Source organism: Solea solea, chromosome 11 (assembly GCF_958295425.1).
Source record: "Solea solea chromosome 11, fSolSol10.1, whole genome shotgun sequence".
In the NCBI taxonomy this organism is placed as follows: domain Eukaryota; kingdom Metazoa; phylum Chordata; class Actinopteri; order Pleuronectiformes; family Soleidae; genus Solea; species Solea solea.
Genome location: NC_081144.1, coordinates 14,046,048 through 14,065,881, shown reverse-complemented (window position 1 = coordinate 14,065,881; position 19,834 = coordinate 14,046,048). Strand labels below are relative to the sequence as shown.

At 38.5% G+C, this 19,834-nt stretch overlaps 2 protein-coding genes across 2 annotated transcripts; both read right to left on the bottom strand.

The window, feature by feature from the left end:
* Nucleotides 1-2,632: 2,632 nt before the first annotated feature.
* tmem201 (transmembrane protein 201) lies at nucleotides 2,633-16,388 on the bottom strand. Its single transcript, XM_058643104.1, has 11 exons — nucleotides 16,169-16,388; nucleotides 15,418-15,538; nucleotides 14,657-14,851; nucleotides 14,399-14,569; nucleotides 13,072-13,427; nucleotides 12,776-12,976; nucleotides 7,017-7,237; nucleotides 6,768-6,830; nucleotides 6,345-6,635; nucleotides 6,035-6,163; nucleotides 2,633-5,314 (listed from the first exon to the last, which is right to left on the bottom strand). The coding sequence occupies exons 1-11, from the start codon at nucleotides 16,276-16,278 to the stop codon at nucleotides 5,217-5,219; spliced, it is 1,956 nt and encodes a 651-aa protein (XP_058499087.1). The 5' UTR covers nucleotides 16,279-16,388; the 3' UTR covers nucleotides 2,633-5,216.
* Nucleotides 16,389-17,411: 1,023 nt separating this feature from the next.
* On the bottom strand, nucleotides 17,412-18,911 carry foxl2l (forkhead box L2-like). The gene has a single exon (XM_058643359.1). The coding sequence runs from the start codon at nucleotides 18,719-18,721 to the stop codon at nucleotides 17,900-17,902; it is 822 nt and encodes a 273-aa protein (XP_058499342.1). The 5' UTR covers nucleotides 18,722-18,911; the 3' UTR covers nucleotides 17,412-17,899.
* Between the last annotated feature and the right edge of the window lie 923 nt (nucleotides 18,912-19,834).

Genomic DNA, 19,834 nt, shown 5'->3' with positions numbered 1-19,834 from the left:
ACCATCACTATCTAATTAACAAAAACAATCTGAGAGAGGGAAATACAAAGAGAGCCCTCCAGCTTGCTGCCCACTCTCATCCTCTGTTATTTTTATTTTATTTATCCTGTGTTTTATTTTATTTATCGTATTTATCCTTTATTTAGCCATAGGTCCCTTTAAGATCTCTTCTTTCAGGGAGTCCTGCTCAAGATAGCAGCACAGGAGGTACAAATAGTTACAGAAACAAGACAATTTCAGATATAAAACTCACAAAGGAATATAAAAGTTAAAAGGATGTCATTAAAAGACAGTAAAAAGAGAGCTATAATAAAGTGCATAAGTATACAGGCCAAACCAACAAGATCCTTAATCCAAACCCCACAAAAAGGTTATGTTTCTTTCATGACAGTCCATAAAAAGCCTTTGAATGTGTTTAAAGTGAGTGTCTGTAGTGAAATTGTGTTTTCCAGCTCATTCCATGTCCGTGGTGCAAAGAAGGAGAAAGCTGTTTTACCAAATTCAGAGTTCATTCTGGGAAAAGATAGATAGATAGATAGATAGATAGATACTTTATTCATCTCACAGAGAAATTCACATTTTTTTATTTTTTTTTTTTAATGCAAGTTACCTGGTAGACCTGGTGCCGTAGTTGCTGATGCAGTATGACAAGAGGCTAGAAATATACATACATCTCTGTGGTTTCACTCTTTTTCCTCCCCCGTTTTAAACTTCCCTCCCCACGATGACGTCTTCTCCACTCACAGTGCAGGGATGCAATCACTGAAATGAAGCACAGAGAAATGGAGAGGAAAAACAGTGGGGAGGGAGAGAGAGAGGGACAACAGAGAGAAGCTGTAAGCAGCCACACATAACAGTTGAAAAAACAACACATTTACAAAGTGACATTATGCACTATTAGTGCTCACGTGGCATGAATCTATGCCGCAGGTGCACCCTTGGTAAATTGCCGCGGGAATCCTGGGGGTGTGTTTATAGGACACATATTCAGGCTTTACAAAATGTTTCCCTCTTCTTACGTGTTGTTGAGTCAAAGTTATGATTTCTTTTCAACTGCATTTTTTGGTAGTGACATTAACGTAGCTATAATTGTGCAAAAGCCATAAAATTGGACTGCTTTTCTTTCATTTTGTTCATAAAAATGAGCCAAGCAAACTTTGAACTGTGACATAATTCCAAATTTCCCAAATTCAATCAGATTTTACTTTTTGCTCAGGTGTGTTTAAAATCATTCTTATAGCCTCTGTATATACTGTACACTTTAATATAGTGATGGGAAAACGGCAGCTTAAATGCTCGGTGTTCTAGGGGTTAAAGAAGACCTGAATCTAGATACAAACATTCCATCAGACCTGAAGACTTTGTCCACTACTTTTTATCTACAGTCAATGTTTTGAGTGGAACTCCGTGCAAAGATGGGCCGATTTCTCCATTGATTTAATATACATTTTCCTCAAGAGTAACTGGTCTCAATCACTTGTTTTTTTTGGGTCTTTTTCAATAGAATACAATGTCAATATTGTAAAGCAGAAAATAGACAGCACATATGAGTGGACACCAATGAGATGGTCAGGTGGTATCATTTAAAAGGTGCCTTTTTGCAGGTGATGTCGGTGAATTTTAATTGTAAATCTTGAGGCTTCAAAACAGGAGCTAGTTTGCATTTGGAAAAATTAGTTGGTTTTTTTTCTGTGGCCGCCATATTTATTCAGGAAATTAGAATTGTGCTAAAGCTGCAGATAATTAACAAAATATATTCCTTTTTTTCCCCCATCTCATTAAGCCTTTTAAGGTTTAATAAACAAAATGTAATTATGTCACAGTAACAGACAGATAACAATTCAAAGAAAAATATTTGGTGTGCAATAATAAAAGGCACCACTCATTTCTACTTGTTTTCCTTTCCAGTGTTTCAAAACTGCAGCTTTGGCCCCTAACAGACCAATTGTCGCACAGTGACAATTGTACTTGAGCTGCAGAGGAACACAAACCGCAGTAGTAGAAAGGGGAAATTGCGGGGCAAACATAAGCAGCATGACACTACAACTCTACTCTCAGCTTTTATGATAAACAATGTACATTTGACTTATTTAACAGTGCATGAGATTACACCTTGGGAAAATATATTTCAGGCAAACATGTGTACATGTGTGTTAATGTGTGTTGTTTTCAGTTTGTTTTGCAGGTGTGGAAACCCTGACGGACCTGAAAACTCTGGTTTCCTGTTGAATTGTGTCAAATTAGATGTGTCGGCTTCGCTTCTTGTATTCTGAAAGACACAATGTCTGTGAGAGCACATCATACCAGCTGGTGAAAACAGGAAGATTGTACAGAAGAGAAACTTATGGCAAGAGCTGCAGACTCCAAGTACAAACCTCTTCAGTAACCAAGTTTATTCCAGTCTTTCAAACTATGGCAACACATGAGACACTTGACTTCCCTCGAGGCTTCTGTGTCAGCTCAGTGATGAAAGTTAGACTGAGACGTTCACCAAAGAACATAAACACAAATGTAAGGAATGTAGGAAAAGCAGTGTGAAAAGAAATGAAGGCACAATGTGTCGCTAAAGCCAGAAGGGGGCGATGTTAGCAAAGCTTGTTTTATACCTACATCCCACAGAACACAAAACAACTAGAAACGGAACACTTTATTCAAAAAGTATTGGTCCACATGAAACAATCCTGCATCGTTTCTTACAATCACTCAGACCAAAACAGCTTTTGCAGACAAACATTGGCATCACTGAACACAACAACCCTTCAAACCATTAGTGAGAATATTAACGCATTATGAAGAAGCTTTGACTCGACATAAAGGTGACTGGAAAGCACACACACAGCTGCAAAAGTACAGTAATACACTTCAACGGAAATCTGACAATAAATACGAATTCAATTTTCATACAGACACACATTTTATACTAAAATGAAATGAGATTTGTCTCGTTCAGCATAATGAGCTGTGCCGAGCTGAGGCGGGACCATGTAGTGGCAATTGTCTACAGGAAGTTATACATGTGTGAACAGGTTACAGCATTGTGGGCAAAGGACAGAATCACGTAATGTACTGGGAAGAGGCCAGAGTCATTCACGCAGAAGAAAACCAATACTAACGGTGGAAATAAGGACACGTGTATGGAAAGCCGGTAGGGTCATATTTTGTCTGAAAAAAATACACAACCAGAAACGTGTGCACAGGTTCTTATCAGCAACAACAGCTGATAAGTTGTGAGGAAGGCGGAAGATACATGCCGTCAAGGTAAAGGAATAATTCCTGTTGTCTAAAAAACACAATGAACTTTCACAACATGTACCTGATCTTTCAATTAATGAGCTTCTTCAGAGAAGAAATAAACATAGGCCAGGATACACGTCACGTACAAATGCACCATTGCATATTCAGTCTGTCGATAAGTTGTAATAGCTTTCACGACTATTATTCATAACTTAAGACAATATGACAGTGTTTTTGTCCTTCAGTAGTGTTTCAGTAACTGTACTGTACTTTAAAATCAAGTACATGTTTATTCATCAATGCAAAACTTTTCTTGCAAAAAAACAATACACCAAAAAGCCCCAACATACAATATTCTACATTGAAAACGCTGTAACCTGTTCACACACGTACACACGTATAACTTGCTGTAGACGATTGGCGCTTCTCCACTACATGGTCCCGCCTCCACAGTTAAGGTAGGTTTACACTGCCGTGACTTTGTTACATACGCGACACACACAAACTAGTGACTTGTAAAGCAGTTACTTTCAGTGTACTGAATCATTAGAATCAGTTCATTGAAAAGATTTTGATACTTCCTGCATGACCGGAGCACAGACACTGAACTGAAATACAACGGCTAGGATTGGGATGCGGCTCGCCATCATAAATACATCAGGCTCCTGATGTTTTCAGTATTTTTAATTGATCTACAGTTTGGCATTGTTCATTCCGATTCTTGTGTCGGACATCGCGCTTCTGCCTCTTCCTGTGACGGCACTCTGGCCAATCAGTGGACGGCATTCTGACGACGTCACATATAGTAATCGGCTCAGCTCGCTTGCCAGAGCAGAGCAGGTACGAAAGGAAAGGGCCAGGTACTACTGCTAATGGAAAGCAAAAAAAAGTGTCGGGACCATGTAGTGGAAAAGCAGTTCAGCATCCACACAAATAACCATACGTGCTCTAGATTTCTAATACTACAATTTCAAATCATAGATATGATTTTAGACATTCATGATTCAGCACAAATGAGCACAGGGGAAAAAAAAGAGAAAAGTGCAAAAAAATTTAAATACACTTATAAATATAATCTTTGTATTGCACCATAGGAGTTTTGCTCCGTACAAATTCAGCCATGAATATCAGCGACAACAGAAAATTAACCATTTTTTCTGTTTTAACTGTGAGTTCTGGTGTATGATCTAAATGACCACAATATTAAAAATGTTAAATGTAAACTGTATTACAAAGAATAGACAGGAGGATGCAATCTGACAATCTATCCCCACTGAATACACAGACAGGTCACAAATGAAAAGGGAAAACCTGAAAAAATGAGGTGAAACATGCACCGTATTAAGACACCATCATCATGTGGATGATAAGGGAAACAAATTGACAGCTTTCAATATTTTCTGGGCCAAAACACTTGTTGATTTATACATTTTGAAAATAATCGCTAGTTGCAAACCTGATTACAATGCAAATTTCTGTACAAATTTCAAAAATGCAAAAAGAAAAATAACACGCTACTTAATGCATCCCAATGTTTGGCAAAAGCAGCACACCAGACAACAGACAAGGGCCTTGTCTCACATATTTGGACAGACTTATGTTAGAGACAAAGTCCTGTCTCAACTGCTTGGATCCCTTGTTCATGCAAACTCAAAGCTTCATCAAAATGTTATCCGTTGGTGTCTTATCTAAATAAATATGTCCACTTCCACAGTAACAGTTCACGACTAAGCCAAATATGAAATGAGGCAAAAGCAGAAAAATATCTTCAAATAGTCACAAACCACACATTTAAAAGTGCAGTATTTGATGTTTATTTTTCTCGCATCTTCAACAAAAGGGAGGTATTGTTGTGAAAAACAATCAGCAGCTGACGCCTGTATTTTTTACTAAGGGCCAAGAAACAAAGTAACTGCCCTAATGTTGATGCTTTCTGGCACTTTCTAAACAGTCATGAAGACAGCATCTGATCCGTTAAAAGTTCATGTCCAGTAGTGGTACATACAGAAGCAGGTGAGGAACAGGTTGGCAGCCAGGCTCATCGTTAGAATCCCCGGCAAGCTGAGACGATTGAATAAACCTGGAGATGTCACAGAGGAAGAAGCACATTAATGCCAAGACAATCATCATTAAGTGTCAATGTGGCATTGCTGTTTTCAGTGCATATGTGAGTTATGTTACTCGGAGTTGACATATTTTCCTTCTGAAAGCAAAGTTCTGTTGTATTTCCTATATGCAATGACAATAAAACTGTCCATCTATGAACAGATAACAAAAACTGATGTGGATGACCATGAAATACTAATTCATTCCCACGAAATAGGTAAAACATGCACACAAAATGAATAATATTAATAACATTCTCATGAATTGAACCTGGAAAGCTGCACAATTAAAGCGAGCGAGGAGGACTAAAGCGTCGGGATGGAGCTTGATTATATCTGCAACTCATTCCCAACCTAAAATAAAACTCACACCATCTCTGTCCATCCCAAAGCTTCAGCCCTTTTTTGCTGGCTTTACGCTATCCCAGTAATTCATGAGAATATTATAATTCATTTTGTGCGCACATTATACCCATTTCTCCCCGTGTGTGCCTGGGTTTTCTCCTGGTTCTCCGGTTTCCTCCCATGCATCATCGGGCTTAGGTAAATTGGACACTCAAAATTTAAGAAGGACGAGATCCTAATGTGTTGGTTACATCAAGTTACACAATAGGCATGAAAACAAAAAATTTATATTAGTTCATGTGAAAGTTGATACATTTTTTTTTTTTTACAACTCTGTCATATACTCTTACCTTTTGAGGGAGGAGTACTCTCCGGCACCTGTGTTGTTGTGCCAACCACGCACGAGGATGAGCCCGAGGAGCTGGCCCTCTCACTCTTCTCTTCCTTATCAATCACGCTGCCATGTCTCAAACTCAAATCTGCAACCAGGTACATGATTCACTGAATCAGCCACATCGTATATGACATCATCTAAGCATCATAATAATAAATGTGTTAATAAAGCCAATATATGTGTGATTTGAGTGTGTTTTACTCCGTATTTAGTAACACCGCAGAACCTCAATACATTTTTAACAGTGTCACCTCATGTGTACCAACCATTTTGGCTTTGGAAAGGGGAAATGTCGGGTGAAAAACGGCCACTATAAATGGGAGAGTCGGGTCCAACAGTAGAATATGCTGGAGATGCGGGTGGGGTTGAGAAGAGCTTGGGTTCTGGATCTGGACAGAAATGCCACTGCTTCTGGCTGCAGATGTTGAGGCGAGCTGGGCTGATGAGGGGACGACGCCTGGCCGACTCTGAACTGGAGATGCACGACCCAGCGATTGAAGGGGTTGGAGAGTGACTCGGGGATGATGGGTGGCTCCAAGACTTCAGTGAAAAGTAGTCTGTGGGGACGAAAAGAAATCATGAAACATGTCAAACAATAGCTTTGAGAGTGCATGTTAAACTTTTACTCATCCCACAAGAGGGAAATCAGTGGTTTATTGAACATACAGGGGTAGGTGGAGGTTTCATACCTGAGGGTGGAGAGTCTGTATATTGAGAGGTTGGTCTACTTCCACTAAACAGGTAACCAGAATCTGAAAAAAAAAAAAAAAAAAAAACACATTCATCACAACTGGTTAGTGCTACTTGGACAAAAGACAAATGATTTGCATCGAGTTATTACAACACAAATAAGTGAAATTCCACTAAATCTACGAACAAAACTGACACCACTTCAGATGTTTTGCCAGTGATGGAATGAGAGTCGTGACTTGTGTTACCTGTCCGTTTGATGGAAGGGATGGTGCCAAGGCAGAGGGTTCTGCTCAACCGTCCAGGCAGAGAGGAGGGAGAATCGCTGCATTTGTGACGACTCTGTTGACAGCTGATGAGTTTGGAAAGATTTGGGGGTGGAGTGGGGATGAAAGACTCTGCCGGGTGAGGAAAGAACAGAGGAGCCTGGTTGCTGAATGTGGGAGTTGCAGAGCTGCCTGCAAGGTATCTGCAACACAAGAGCAACATGACTCTATGTGACCAGAAATTAAACAAAATCAAATCTATTAAAAAGGATTCAAAACCCAGAGAAATTTGCTTTTATAAAACCAAGAGAACAGCATTGGATTTTCATTTTGTGGTTATGTGGAAAACAAACAGTCATCAGATGTGATTTTGGTTTAACGCCATTTTGTTTTTGGTTTTTTTACATTAAAAGGTTTCTAAGGTCAAGTCGGGGCACAAACGTTCTACCACACATTTGATATCCATGTAATGAAGTACTTGAAGAAAGGCAGCAGTCTATAATAAAGCGGTCAGTAAAAAGCAGCTGCAGCTGTTAGACAACACACAACAGCGCAACTGCCAAGAGAACAGGTACAAGGGAAACGCTGCCCAGTGACACAGCTCCCCATTCATACATTTTCACAATGCACAATGTAACCTTCCTTTCCAGACTCAAGCCTAGTTCTTTATGAATTGAAACAGTCTTTGTGAACTGATAAAGTATTCTGCTTTAACCCCATTGCTGCAGTTAAACCAGGTAAGAAAAACAAACAAAAGAAAAACCCCAGAAGTCATGTCTTTTCACCAGTTCTTTATTACATTACATGCACAACAAGCATTTCTACAAGGTGTTGAACTGGAGCTCAATTCTACAACAAGACACCCAACTTCAGCATTTAGGGCAGCCAAATAATTTTGCACTGGGTATATTGCTGGAAGCCTTTCAGCATGGACGACGCTGCCATGTCTGAGGAGACAGAATGTATAGCAACTGATCAAAGTAATATTTAAATAGCATATTTGTACTACATCTTAGAGTTACAGATTGATGCTTTAAAGGTGGAGTAAGCAATTCTAATCAAATATTCTTTCCTAAATTCAGTGAATATCTCCTTGGTCTGTTAGCCATCCCTTCTGTGTGGCTTCAACCAATTCCACAACACTATTCCAGTCAATCAACACCAGGGGGCGCTAATGCACATGCACAGGACAAAGGAGATTAAAGAAGAGGGGGGGATAATGGGAGTGACAGACCTTGATATGGCACATGCCAATGGTCAGTGCTCCTATAAAGAGATTATTAGGGACTGCATGTTTGGGAGCATTAATCCCAATTGCTTCATTAAAACACAAGCAAAGAAAGTTGTTGCAACAAATGCAATAACCATACGAGCAAAAGTTGAGTGTTGCTCTCTACAGGTGGGTAGGAGTCATTTTCAGTATGTCAATTTAGTAAATATTAAAGGGGTTGTTCATTTGTTACTTGTTTTACAGCACACGCGCGCGCGCACACACACACACACACACACACACATTACTGAAACATTACAGTTACATACTGGATCTCTAGAACAACACAGGACATCTTATTTAGGATTAAAAAAAGAAAATTAATTTCTCCATTAGTAAAAAAAAAGGTAGTTCCATAGTCATGATTAAAATACCACAAAATGTCGTTTGTGGCAATAAAAGAATTGCTTTTTTTTTTTTACATTTGTTTGTAACATACAAGTTGGAATAGTGCTGTTTGTAGGATAACAATAAAAATTCTGATAAATACAGGAACATTCTATAAACAGTGCAAAAAATAAATGCAGTGGCAAAAAAGTGACCCCTCTAGAATTATATCCATTTGAGTCTAAATTTGTCATAAATGTTTATATTGTGATCATAGTAATATCAGTAAGGGCGAGCTGCAACAAATTATTATCTTTCATAATCGATTAATCTGTCAATTATTGTCAGAGTTTGGTCCGTTACATTCCCAAACTTCGAAGTGATGAGTGTTGTGTTGTTTTGTCCACAAACCAAAAATGTTTCAGTTCTAAGGATTTGTTTGTCAAATGGGGCAAGGAAACCAGAAAATATTCACATTTAAGAAACCAAAAAAAATCGATTCTCAATACAGTTGATGATTTAGTAATCGAATAATTGTTGCAGCCCTACAATTAACAAGTAAATAACCGATAAATTATCAATATATTCTTCCTGTCTATATCTAATTCATTATAAAAAACATTCACAAAGCAGGTTGATAAAAAGTGAGGTTAACAAAAGCCTGAAAGACTTGGAGCCCAGTCAATATAACAAGACCTTAAGTGCAAGTTAGAGCTACTTTAACGTTTTGTTTTACCATTTTGACGACATCATTATCTGTTTTTATGTTCTGGCATTAAGCGGTTCATTTGTTTTCTCGCTTATACACCTCTCTATCCTGTCACTTCTTCGAGCCTGGTTTTGACAGAAATCTCTTTCTATTAAAAGGGATTTTTTTCTTGGCTCCACTGAGTGTTTGCTCATTGTGTGATCTGTTGAGTTTCTTTCTTTTCTCTGCCTTAGTAGGCATAAAGCCTTGTGACTTTAAGAAAAGTGTTCCATCAATAACGTGAATTACTATTGTATTATTATTATTGCTACTGATATGAAGTGTCTACAGACAAAAAAAGATAATGATTTTAAATATTAAATAAATTAAATTCTTAATGGGTAAAGGACCAGTAGAGGATGGATGGTGCAACACATCATGGACTGACATCAAAAATTTGCCAGAGCTCAGACACAGATGTTGTGAAATGTCCAATGAACTAAAGCCGTTCTGTAAAAATGTGCAACATTTGTGCTTCACAATGTAAAAGTGGGATCTACAGATTAAGTTTGAGATTTTAGTTACTGTAGGTTTTGACATCCTTTAACCTTCAAGGGATCAATTATCTAATTATCTCAACCTGCAGTGTGAATGTTATTGTTCACTAAAGGCACCAAATGTCACTATCCTTTGAGCACATCAGCTTAAGCACACTGTCATTATCTGACTTAGACTGGGTTCAGATCACATTTCATAGTCAAAAAAGTAGTTCCACAGGGTTCACACACTTCTCGCCGCTGCAGCACAGTATAACAAACGTGCACAGCAGAATACACAACAAGTACAGCACAGCAGGCAAACCACTGGCAAAGAAAATACATTATAAGTTGTTCAAACAAAAAAGTAAACGTATACACGTATGAGAACGCACACAGAGCCAGGTGCAGACCATTGAACTTTTTACCATCAATGTCCAAGTCAATCAAAAATAAAAAAAATCACTACTCAAGTTCATCATGCTCATACTCAATATTCATACATTTTCCTTTATCTTGCCTCCATTAGAATGAGTGTAGAGGTGATTCAATTTTGTTGATTATTTAGATAGATAGATAGATAAGGAGTTATTACTAATAAATGCAATATTATAGATATCATCTACGCTTTCAATGATTGCATTGCATGATTTTCAGCATTAAACCAATTGACACATGTCAAAAGAAATCATTGGTGTTGCTGCATTTTGTTAAAACCAGTTAAGCCACAGTCTGTACATAAGACAACTCTTAACTCTATAGAATCAATACTTTAATTACAACCTACTGCATCTGCAGCATCTTTATTTGGCAGCACTTATTACTAAAAAAAAAAGATTCACAGGTTAAAGCTTTGAAACTACTGCACCAGAGGTGCTCGTTTGTGGTCATATATCCATCTACAAGACAACACAACATGCAATGCTAACAATACTGTAATGGCCAAATACAATCTAGAGGTATTAGTTAGAAATACCCATTCACAGTACTAATAAATATCGTACTTCACTCGATACATTCAAACAAATTAACAACAGGTTAATGCAACTAGCAAGGTTCATCATTAGCACATGCAACTTGGTTAGTATTACTGGAAGTGAACTAACAACTACATGCTAGTGAAATTTAACATAATTTGCGTCATGTGGTACAGCTGCGTTATTCAGATTATTTTAATAGAAATATAAAGATAGAAATAAAAGAAAATAAATAGAATATTGGACGGTCGTATAAAAGACAACCGTCCAATATTCCACTTGTGCAAGTCAGGTATTTGTTTATAGTGGCTCATCTTGCACGAACAGGACATGCAAGGTACAACCTCATTTCACCTTGTTTTAACTTTGATTCTTATTAAAAACACTTGCTTGGCATTTGCTGCAGTATTACATGACACTTGAAAAGTTTCCCGTCAGTGACCATGAACAGTAGCAGGGCCTTCATAACTGTTTGCTTGTTCAAGTACCAAGGAAATAAGGCCGCCAGAGATAATTACAGTCTGACATAATCACCTCAAGGAAAATACAAGACAGCACCTGTCCATTTGTCATCTAAAGAGAATTCTTTTTAACCATCAGCTTAAAACCCTCAAATCAGACTTTATACTTTTCCTACCAAGGACAAAAGGTGCCATTTTCTGCATAAAAAAGTGTTACATGAAAAAAGAATGCTCTGCAAGATTTACTGGCTTGTAGTAAATGTTATGCATCATTTCAAGGAGGGGGGAAAATGACCCATAATATGAATGGAAAATCATCAGGGGTACATGATCACAGCAACAACGGGACAGAGAACAGCAGCAATCAAGAAAACTTTTTAACTATTTATGTAGTTTATAAAAAATATTAACTTGTGTCTGCTCTTCGCAAGTGTTTTTCGATTATTTGATTTCAACTGGCAATGAGAAGATTATCCAGTTTTTAAACAATCAATTTGTCACTTTCCTAATTGTTAAAAATGATTACCATCATTTGTATTCTTTAAACAGCAACAGCAGCCTCTTTGCAGCACTTCAGTATATGCATGGCCACATATCTGTATATGGTAAAACATTGCAGCTCTGACCTAAGAACTCAGAGGAGTGGTATATGTAACACTTGTGGTATATGTTAGCAGTAAAAAAATAAAAATGTTTGTTTTAAAGGACTGAACAATTGTTCATTTCAATTTAGAAATTGTACATATTATTCAGTGATACAAGAGGAATCTGATGTTTGAAAGTCACATAAAGTATGGATTGTAGTGTCATCACAAGATAAGTTTCATGCAATGAGCTGTAGTTAGTGAACAATCTTCATCCCAACATTATGGTATAATAAATAATACATAAGTTAGTGCTAGTTAAATGCTGAAAATACTTTTTAAACTCATAAGGTTAGTCCATCACAGAGAATGTTGTATGTCACCCAGGTTTTGGAAAAGCAAGTAGTCATAATGAATATGAAATAAACTGTGGCACATTTTTTACAATTGACACATTCTGTAGGGTGAACTTGGCAATTTTCAAAGTGGTGGCTAATAATTATATCAGTGTTCGTGTCTGTCAGTACTGGTAACTAATGGTTTTACTGTGTAGCATTTTACACAGACCAGGCAACTTCAGAGCAATTTCTTGTGTGCACAAAGGTGAGGTTTCGTTTGAAAACTAACCAAATAGCAGTAGTCCTTCATTCCTATCATGGGCTGCACTTATGTGCTTTAACTTTGTCATTGTATCATAACCTGAGAGTCATACAAACAGTGAGGGAGTTATCGATTAAAAGTAGATATTTAATTAAAAAAGTCCCTGGTTCGGTTATGAAACAAGACAAAATAAGCCATGCTCTACTCTATTGGACATACACCTCTACTCTAAACAGGAGGTTTGACACCGTTGTATATATTTCAAGCACAATAGGAAGATTACTGCTCAAATTCTGACCTTCTATATTTGCCTCTTCGCAGACCCTGTGGTTTTCGAGTTGCCAGAGCAGATGCAAAGCTGACAAGGCAACACAGAGTGATGCTACTGTTCTTGGCTGTGTCCATCCAACCCAAGGCACCAGGCCAGTAGCTATCAGCCAGGAAGAGGCACAGAACGAGGAACCACAAGACAGAGGCCACAGCATCAATTCTCCTCAGTCTAAAAATACAGATACACATGAACTTAAGAGTTAGTTCTCTTTCATTTAAATTTTCTTTGTGTGACATTTCCCCAAAAATTAGGAGGTAGCTTACCTTGCAGATCCTGCTAAGAAGATTGAAGTAAGGCAAGTCAACAGGCCAACAGAGACCACAACCAGCTGGTTGTCCTTTCCATGTTGCCAAATCAGCAATACATTTTGTGTGACATTGTTTGGGAGGAGATCCAGCAGACCCTGCCATACAGGTAAATTTCCACTGCTATCGTTTTTGGAGGTGGATTCGTTAAGGGTTTTAAGAGTGACACCATCGTTTATTGTCTGTGGGCCACTAGATGACAGAGGCTGGTCTGGAAATTCACAGAAAGCTGTGGCAACTAGGAAAGCACAAACCAGGAAGGCCAGAGTACGCAACAGTGTGACCCCCAGAGGAGGAGACAGAGAATAGGAGTTCTGTAGGGGAGAAAACAGGTTGTCATGGTTAATCCAAGCAGTTTCACAATAAATGGGGATCAATAAACTATGTAAAAGACAATTTTTCATTTTTATTATTAATTATGTTATTATAACCAGCAAACATACACATTGGAAGGTAAAGCTGATTTAGTTTCTTCAACAACAGACAATAACAAGTGTGAAAATCAGTTACATAAAACTAATTTAAAAAAGGCTCCTATTGCACTAATATTCATATTTTGACATAATTGGTCAAAACACAAATTAGTATGTATTTAGGATGTACTTACTATTGGTGTAAGGGGAAAATATCAAAGATTTATACATTGTATACTCAACTTACTTTCTCATCAAAATACAAACAACTACACCTAGCTTCAAAGATTCTTGTTTTCTTTGTTAGTTTTTGAGCATGGGAAAGAGGAAAAGAATTGGGCCTGTAACCACAGGGTTGCCGGTTCAAATTTATTTTTGAGAAGCTGTGGTGTTTACCAATATGTATCTCTTGCAGAAATGTGAGTGACAGTGCTCACAATGTTCAGTTCCTACAATGCAAGCAACTGACCGGGGCTGTTACGAAACAGTGGGGATTGACATGTTATATAGATAATTACAGCAATTCATCCAAAATACAATCCACTCTGAAAAGAGTCTAACGGTTTTGGAGTACAGGAAGTTTAAGGCATTTGATTTGTTTATTTAAATATACAACAGCATATTACTGGGAAACATTTTTTTTACATTTATAACATTTTAAAAGTAATTTACATATCAAAGTATGTAAACAAGGGCCTGACCTTGAAGGCACATTTAAGAAATGTAATTATTAAAAACCTTGCCTATATTATTTATTAGCATTCCCATGCAGGGTTGACACAAAACCGAACAGAGTAATAAGAATAGTTGGTCAATTTTGGCCAAATACTAAATTTAACCACCTGTATAGAGTGTGTATGGGTTGTACCAACCTTTTCAAAGCTCTTCACAGAGCGTCGAAGCTGATGGTTTAGGAGCACTGTACGCAGCTGTCGGTTTTGATATTTAATGTAATACTCCACTGCTGTCTGGCATGGCCTGCATAACTTATAGGTCTGTTCCAGGTGGTGCTTGTATGCTTCAATTTCCTCGTCGTAATTTTCCTGCCAGACAAAACCATAATAAAGTCTGTGTTAATTGTTGTCCTCATATGGTGCATTACAGTGAACAGAGAAAAATAAAATACATACATCGTCCCGAGGGATAAATGAGGCCAACTGCTTGATCTTTAGAGTCTGGTTATTATTGCACTTCTTGCACAAGAGCATCTGACAGTTGACCCACTGTAGTATCTTCGGTGTCTCAGATGAGGGAAGGCTTCCAGATACACCATGGTTCAGATTTGCCTTGTGCTGAGCCGGGATGGTTTTGTTGTAATCTCCATTCTTAAAACAAGATGGATCATCAACAATCAAAAAATTATTAAAATCACACACCTTCCAAGAGCGGCAAAAAAATAAAGATGACATATACAAATGGTTCACTGAGATACCAAGAAATTCAGACCTAATATTCACATCTGTCTCTTGTAATTATTCTCAAACACAGACACAAACACCATGACCACATACATATCTGTAAATTTAAACTAGGGCTAAAGGATTTGAATATGACATCCATTTACAATCTTTGTTTTTTGAAAACATAAATTGCATTTGCAATCTTAACTGCAAAACATACTTTTTAAGACAATCTAATTGCATTGTTTCAGACTGCAATTTTGAAATAAATTGATCAGCCCTAATTATAACTTCTTAAAATTGTCTTTCTAGTGTCACAAGAGACACAACATCCTCCGATAATTGCATACAGCCCACAGGTGAGAGACCTAACTTAGTCACATCATGCATTTTAATGGCAGGTGTTGGCCGTACTGTCCACTTGTGATCAGATCCCTCAGGACAGATTTTAATACCAGGTCTAAAAGTGGGGCTATACTTTTCTAACTTACCTCCTGGAAACCATTGTACTGTTCACAGCTTGGACAGTCCCAGCAGTTTCTGTTCCCATAAGGCACCACTGTGTTCTCATTGCAGAACCAGCAGTTCACACTTGCATGTGTTGGCTTCTTTCTGCAGAGAGCAGGTGAGATTTGAACATGATGAAATCTGACACTGTTATCCAAAACGTATGACGATCAAAACTGTCCTTCAGTAGAATCCAACTCTTTAAAGAGTTGGCTCAATACGATCAAAACTGTCCTTCAGTAGAATCCAACTCTTTAAAGGAGTTGGCTCAATAAAGGTACTCTACTTAAAATACAAACTATTTACAGCAACACGTCGTCTCCGTGTGTGCCTGTGTGTTTGATAATATTGACGTGGAAACATATGGTGTGTTCTTGTTATGGTTCCACGACAACTTTGTCAACTGTTTGTCAGGTATTGTATGCATGTGTGCTTTCTTAACGTATATATGCATACAAAACCTGACAAATACATACATTGCTTAATGCATGTATGCATTAATAAAGAGAAAATTACTAATTACCTTCATGTTAGTACAACACTACTTCGTAAAGTTTGTTAGCAAGACGGCTATAAATGCTAGCGAATTGCTAACGTTCATATATAGACTAGTGTGAGATATACAGTAATTACTCACAAATGTGAACGGTCAGTGCACTTTATAAACCCGCTTTTTCAACTCGCTCCTAAGCTAACGTTAACCTAGCTAAGGAGAGATCACGTTTGTTAACTTACCTGGTGGCAATTTTGTATATGAGCGCTCCACCGGTGACAAAAGCCGTGACTCCAACTCCTCCGTACATTAACTCAGGATATTCCAAAATTATTTGGCTAAACGCCTCCATTTTCTATAGAAAATACCGGTAAACAAGGCGACGGGGCGTTAGAACAACATCACACAGCGCCAAAGCGCACGCGGCAAAATCCTCTTTTGTGCACGCTTCTGTAACGGAACCGGAAATAGTGTCACTGGGATTCGTCTCGCTTTTTTCCCCCCTTCTTAATTAAAACTTATCTTGCTCACTGTTGCATTGTCTAAACTCACCCACAATTAGACGAGCGTGTATATAAATGTCATTATTTTTAATGTGATGTTTGTTGTCGATACTTAGTTAAATCACATGTTTGTTTGAGTATAAAGTGTAGACGATAGTGTTGGAGTGACAGCGGAGGCGGCGCGGTGTCCTCCATTACTCATAAGGTGCTGCATTCAGGGAACATCGACGGAATGGGAAAAGTACATTTAACACTCACAATATAACACTTCAAGAAGAGACCCGGATTCGCGACCCGGTCGGAACCAGGGACTTTCTGCATGTTCTCCACGTGTGTGCGTGGGTTTTCTCCGCCCACAACATGCATACTTGGGGATTGGGCAAATTGGACGCTCTAAATTGACCGTAGGTGTGATTGTGTATGGAATTAATGGTTTCATGCATAGCATAGACTATTTCAGAAAATAAAATGTATACAGTATCGTTCTGGACCGCATCATCTATTGTGTATATGTGAATAATTGCAGAGTATGTATAACAAACCTGAGGTCACTCCCGTGCAATACCACAAAAATATTCAATTAAATTTGGACCTATCATCTCATAATTAATAATTACCAAGTAATTAATTCAAGTTACGTATTTAATAAGAAATGAACTGGAAAAGCTATTAAATTAATTTATATAATTATATAAAATTCTGAGGAATTTTGTTATATTGTTGTGACATTGACCAAGGGTGTACTCAGCTTTCTTGGGACCTGTATAGTATTCTTTTAAAGTCGTTTTATTAACTATCTGGAGTAGGCTACAACATGTTTTCTTTCATGTAGTTGAGTAGAACAGAGAACAGGTTTTAAAAAAAAACACCTCAAATTGTCTACTTCTGTAAATATGCTTTAACTCACCAATGACTGCTCTCTGCTCTTCTTTACTATCACAGTTAATGTAGTGATAATAATGTATTACATTGGTAGAGTGAGTCAAAAGTTGCAAAAATAACACTTTATTTGAACAAACATGACATTTTATATCAAGAAAACATTCGTAATCAAATGAATCAATGTTGCTCACTGTTGGACAAAACACCTCCGAGAATTAGAATTAGAAAAGAAATAAATAACTTAGATACACTCGTGCAGGCCTATTCAAAAAATTATGAAAAACATAAAGTAATAAAAAGTATATTTTGTTGTAGAATACATCCTAATCAGGTCTTTTCCTGCAGTCCATTCGTGATGCTAAAGCAAAATACAGTAAATTCTGACGGTAAGTCTTGTCATTATTAGGAACAAACAATAACCAAAACTTATCAAACTGTTTGTTACAAAGTCAACAAAATTTGACCAACATTTTGTAAAACTAACAAATCATTATGTGACAAAGGAATGACAGCCAAACTGAAATGGAGGCAGATGAACTTTGAGTCCGTGAACTGGCTGTTAATGGTTGGAATTAAATCAAAAGCTCATCACTGGTTAAACGAATGAGTAAGCTGCGCCTCTGCGTGCATGGCGTACGTGGTGTACTGTTGGTAGTTACATGCCACGGAGACGTTGCCTCCGTCCGGGCTCACTGGCTGCGTCACTCCGCCAAATGGATAACCGGTGTGGGGCACCAGCACGGGCAGGTGGCGGCAGGAGCCGCACGGAGGGTGGTGGTGGAAGTGGGATGGAGGATAGAAAGAGGTCGTCGGGGACAAGCTGCGGGAGTGTCCGCTGATGACCGAGGGTGATGGGTATCCCGTGGGCTGGGACGAGCCGGGCTGCGGCGGGCACAGGCTCCACGAGCTGTTCACGTAAGGCTGCAGGTAGATTGGATCCACGGTATACTCCACGGGGTTCCCGGGCAGGTAAGGCACACTCGGGGGTCTGTAGGGTCTCCTCACCCTCCTCCTCCGCCGGTAGTTGCCCTTCTCGAACATCTCATTAAAAGCAGAATCTAACATCCAGTAGTTGCCCTTCCTGTCAGCAGCGCTCTCCCTGCGGACCTTGATAAAGCACTCATTCAGAGACAAGTTGTGCCTTATGCTGTTCTGCCAACCTTTCTTGTTCTTCTCATAGTAGGGGAACTTGGAGACGATGTAGTCGTAAATTCCGCTCAGGGTTTGTTTCCCCCCCGGACTGTCCTTTATGGCCATGGCGATGAGAGCCACATACGAGTACGGCGGCTTCTCCAGCTGACCAGAGGTGAGGTCACCTTTCGACTCTGGAGCAGGAGCGACCAGGTTGAAGCTGAGGTCCAGGAGCTGCGCTCCCTGCTCGGCGGCACTCTTCTCCTCCTTTGCGTCCATGGCTCGGGTGTCCAGCTCCGGCTCAGTGTGAGTGGCGCAGAGCGAGCGTCCGCAGGTGCACACACTCCTCCCACAGGTAAAGAGCCGCAGCAGTTAGCGTCTGCTTTCATCTCACCGACTTTCTCACGCTGTTTACGCGCGCAGCGTGGACAACTCTGTAAATGTTTGGGTTGAGCCTGGGGTCACACGATATTTGTTTCTTTATTCTATATTTGTCTTCAAAGTAATCGACTCATTGAAGCGGCGAGATCAAAGACTTACTGTGTTCTACTGTCAGGCACGTGCTGTCGGTGCTGAAGTTTGTAGCTACAATTAACAAAAAAAAATCTTTTTCATCATGTGTAAACACATTTGTTTCATGAAATGACATTAATAGATTGGTAATAGGTCAAGTTCAAGATATAATAATATATAATGTTAGTGTCTGGTGCAGAATTGAAAAAGTTATCACTTCCCTCAAAATGAAAATGAAAGATCTTAAGTTATTATTTATATCCTTAATGAAGATTTTACTGAAAATGTAAGTATAAGTTACCTGAAGAATTATGTATGAATTAAAAAAAGTGTAGTAGATGATTAGGTGAATAGGCACAACATAAGCACAGAAAAATAGATTTAATACAATGGCTGATCAGTGAAATCACTTTTGAACACTGAATTTACAATCACCATTAGAAAGGGAAACACTAAATAACGTTAAAAAAAAATTGCTGCTTGATATTAATAAGTGGACATAAGAAACTAATTTTCACATTAAGTCTCTACATTGATGTTTTAGAACTTGAATCACTATAATATAAGCATGAAAACAGTCAAAAATGCCTCATGTGTCAAATTAAGATGTTATTGATAAGATGTTTCTCTTGTGTAGCAAAGTGGAAATGGAATCATTGCACCAACATAAACACTCACACACACAACCCTCATGCGTTGACTGGAAGAACAGGAACACAGGGTTACTTTTCCCCACTGAATTATTTTACAACTTTATACGCTGTGTTAACTCCGATGCACAAGATAGTTGGGTATTTCCAGCACTTGCAAATATCAGAGGGTGAGGAATGAACAGCAGACATGTCTGTCTGCTGCAGGATGGCAGATAATGATCACCTG